General features: G+C 39.4%; 1 protein-coding gene across 1 annotated transcript; it reads left to right on the top strand.

Moving 5' to 3' along the window:
• The first annotated feature begins 577 nt into the window (after positions 1-577).
• LOC118831586 (60S ribosomal protein L31-like) lies at positions 578-1,020 on the top strand. Its single transcript, XM_036738977.1, has one exon. It carries the CDS (start codon positions 596-598, stop codon positions 971-973), a length of 378 nt encoding a protein of 125 aa, XP_036594872.1. The 5' UTR covers positions 578-595; the 3' UTR covers positions 974-1,020.
• Positions 1,021-4,317: the final 3,297 nt, after the last annotated feature.

Raw genomic sequence — 4,317 nt, 5'->3', positions numbered from 1 at the left:
CAGAGCTGGCTGTATAGAAATAGCTCTGAAAACAACAGTGCATCCCCTCAAGCTTGGCCCAAAGTACTCTTTACTCTACAAGCAGTCATACACTGCTAAAAAACTCAAGGGTCAAGTGAGTTGGCTGGGAAAATGGCCAGACAGTGAAAACGGATTCAGTCTCAGACTTTGGAATCTTTATTTGGTGACAAAGACCAAAACATACAGCCAGAAGAAGTCAACAAAGTCAAAGAGCCTACATCAAAAGCCTCCAAGAAAAACATGAACTAGTCTCAGGCCATGGAAGAGCTCAAAAAAGCTTTGGAAAAGCAAGTTAGAGAAGTAGAGGGAAAATTGGGAAGAGAAATGAGAGTGATGCAAGAAAACCATAAAAAACAAGTCAATGACTTGCTAAAGGAGACCCAAAAAATACTGAAGAAAACAACACCTTTAAAAATAGACTAACTCAAATGGCAAAAGAGCTCCAAAAAGCCAATGAGGAGAAGAATGCCTTGAAAGGCAGAATTAGCCAAATGGAAAAGGAGGTCCAAAAGACCAGTGAAGAAAATACTACCTTAAAAATTAAATTGGACTTTCCGACCTGGTCCCCGGCAGGATGGCTCCCGCGAAGAAAGGTGGAGAGAAAAAGAAGGGACGTTCTGCCATCAACGAGGTGGTGACCAGGGAGTATACCATCAACATTCACAAGAGGATTCATGGAGTAGGCTTCAAAAAGCGAGCTCCCCGGGCTCTGAAAGAAATTCGCAAATTTGCCATGAAAGAAATGGGAACTCCAGATGTACGCATTGACACCAGACTCAACAAAGCTGTTTGGGACAAAGGAATAAGGAATGTCCCATACCGTATCCGAGTGCGTTTGTCCAGGAAACGCAATGAGGATGAAGATTCACCTAACAAGCTGTATACCTTGGTTACTTATGTACCTGTCACCACTTTCAAAAGCTTACAGACAGTCAATGTGGATGAAAACTAAATTGAACTTCGTTTAAATAAAGTTATAAAATGTCAACTAAAAAAAAATTAAATTGGAGTAAGTGGAAGCTAGTGACTTCATAAGAAATCAAGATATTATAAAACAGAACCAAAGGAATGAAAAAGTGGAAGACAATGGGAAATATCTCATTAGAAAAATCACTGACCTGGAAAATAGATCCAGGAGAGATAATTTAAAAATTATTAGACTACCTGAAAGCCATGATCAAAAAAGGAGCCTAGATATCATCTTTCAAGAAATTATCAAGGAGAACTGCCCTGATATTCTAGAGCCAGAGGGTAAAATAGAAATAGAAAGAACCCACCGACCATCTCCTGAAAAAGATCTTAAAACGAAAACTCCTAGGAATATTGTTGCCAAGGTCCAGAGCTCCCAGATCAAGGAGAATATGCTGCAAGCAACCAGAATGAAACAATTTGAGTATTTTGAAAACACAATCAGAATAATACAAGATCTAGCAGCTTCCACATTAAAGGATGGAAGGGCTTGGAATACAATATTCTGGAGGTCAATGGAGCTAGGTTTAAAATCAAGAATCACCTACACAGCAAAACTGAGTATCATGCTCCAAGGCAAAATATAGACTTTCAATAAATAGAGGACTTTCAAGTTTTCTCAGTGAAAAGACCAGAGCTGAATAGAATATTTGACTTTCAAACACAAGAATCAAGAGAAGCATGAGAAGGTAAACAAGAAAGAGAAATCACAAAGGACTTACTAAAGTTGAATTGTTTTGTTTACATTCCTACATGAAAAGGTGATGTGTGTGATTCAGGAGACCTCAGTATTAGGGTAGCTGAAGGGCATATACATATATGTGTATGTGTATATATATATATACATATATATATATGTATATATATATATACACACACATATATATATATATATATACATATATATGTGTGTGTGTGTGTAGACAGAGGGCACAGGGTGAGTTGAATATGAAGGGATGATATCTAAAAAAATCAAATTAAGGGATGAGAGAGGTATATATTGAGAGTGGGAGAAAGGGAGATATAGAATGGGGAAAATTATCTCACATAAAAGTGGCAAGAAAAAGCAGTTCTGTAGGAAGGAAAGAGGAGGCAGGTGCAGGGGAATGAGTTAATCTCACTCTCATCGGATTTGACCGGAGGAGGGAATAGCATATACAATCAATTGGGTTTCTTACCCCACAGGAAAGAAGGAGGAAGAAGATAAAAAAGGAGGAACGATAGAAGGGGGGGCAGATAGGGGGAGGAGGAAATCAAAAGCAAACACTTTTGAAAAGGGACAGCGTCAAGGGAGAAAATTGGAGAAAGGGGGATAGGTTAGGAAGGAGCAAAATATAGTTAGTCTTTCACAACATGAGTATTGTGGAAGGGCTTTACATAATGATACTCATGTGGCCTATGTTGAATTGCTTGCTTCTTAGGGAGGGTGGGTCAGGAGGGAAGAGGTGGGAGAATTTGTAACTCAAAGTTTTAATAACAGATGTTCAAAAAAAAAGTTTTTGCATGCAACTAAGAAATAAGATACACAGGCAATGGGTCATAGAAATTTATCTTGCCCTACAAGAAATTAAGGGAAAAGGGGATGGGAGTGGAGTGGGGTGACAGATGTGTTGGTAAGCAAAATAGGCTCCTTAGCACTTAGTTGAAGTGCCCTTGAATAGTTTGGCTTTTGTTCCCTTTGAGTAATTCATTGAGCCTTACTAGGTGCTAAGCCCCAGGCCCAAACCGCTATTAGGTGCAAAACCTTAGTGGGTGTGGATTGGCAACTAAGGAGGGGCCCAAGATGGGGCTAACTCCAGGGAGGGCCTAGTTTACATGTCTGGGAGAGCAGAGGCTCTTAGACCATGTGGGTTTAAGTCCATCTCTTTGTGACGATTCTAGGTCAGGTGGGTGAATTGCATGTGCTACTCACCCCTGATGGTGAAAAAGATATAAAAACCAGGGGTTGGCTCTCTGTCTTTGGAGCTCTACCTGCATTAGTGGTGGCATGCGTGACTCTGGGCCAGCCCTTGTTGCGAGCTCCCAGGCTGAACCTAGATGTTGGTAACTATGAATCTGTATTTGGTCTGTCTGTTGATGTTTGTAATTCGTTTGTATTTTGTTCTGAAATTCAGGGTGCTGGCTATTTCCCCTGAACTAAGTGAATGCTGTCTGTATGCTGGATTAAAGTAAACTTGTCAACCCCTTAACCTTGCTTTCCTTAGTTAAGCAGATCAAAAGAACCCTTGCTGTTGGCAGCTTTCTGGGTGCTGGCTGTGGGTGGATCTTACACCCCCACAGAAGCTGCTAGCTGGATTGTTGAAACAACAGAAGGGAGGGCTGACTGGGGAATGGGGCAACCAGAATATATGCTATCTTGGAGTGGGTAGGAGGGTAGAAATGGGGAGAAAATTTGTAATTCAAACTCTTGTGAAAATCAATTCTGAAAACTTAATATATATAATAAATTAAAAATAAAACAGACTGAGCCAAACATCAAAAGAGCTCCTAAAAGCCAATGAGGAGAAAATGCCTAGAAAAGGCAAAATCAGCCAAATTGAAAAAGGGGATCCAAAAGACCACTGAAGAAAATACCACCTTAAAAATTAGAGCAGAGCAAGTGGAAGCTAGTGACTTTATAAGAAATCAAGATATTATAAAACAGAACAAAAGGAATGACAAAATGGAAGACAATGTGAGATATCTCATTGGAAAATCTGCTGACCTGGAGAATAGATTCAGGAGAGATAATTGTCGCCAAATTCCAGAGTTGCCAGGTGAAGGAGAAAATAACGCAAACAGCCAGAAAGAAACATTTTGAATATTGTGGTAACAAAATCAGGATAACACAAAATCTAACAGTCTTTACATTAAGGGATTGAAGGGCTTGGAATATGATATTGTGGAGGTCTGATGAACCAGGATTAAAACCAAGAATCACCTATCCAGCAAAATTGAGTATAATGCTCCAAGGCAAAATATGTCTTTTCAATAAGATAGAGGACATTCAAGCTTTCTCAGTGAAAACGCCAGAGTTGAAGAGAAAATTTGGCTTTCAAATACAAAAATCAAGAGAAGCATGAAAAGGTAAACAACAAAGAGAATTCATAAGGGACTTGATAAAGTTGAATTGTTTTGTTTACATTCCTAAATGGAAAGATGATGTGTGTAATTCCAGAGACCTTTCTCAGTATTAGGGGAGTTGAAAGAATTATAGACAGAGGGCACGGGATGAGTTGAATATGAAGGGACGGTATCTAAAATGGTGAAATAAATTGAAGGGGTGAGAGATGAATATATTGAGAGAAGGAGAAAGGGAGAGATGGAATGGGGTAAATTATCTCATGT

Source organism: Trichosurus vulpecula, chromosome 9 (assembly GCF_011100635.1).
Source record: "Trichosurus vulpecula isolate mTriVul1 chromosome 9, mTriVul1.pri, whole genome shotgun sequence".
Classification (NCBI taxonomy): domain Eukaryota; kingdom Metazoa; phylum Chordata; class Mammalia; order Diprotodontia; family Phalangeridae; genus Trichosurus; species Trichosurus vulpecula.
The sequence above is the reverse complement of the archived record's forward strand: the minus strand, read 5'-3'. Positions and strand labels throughout refer to the sequence as shown.

Bases quoted from the DNA above. Each gene is read 5' to 3' on its own strand.
- LOC118831586 (XM_036738977.1), top strand. From the start codon at position 596: ATGGCTCCCGCGAAGAAAGGTGGAGAGAAAAAGAAGGGACGTTCTGCC.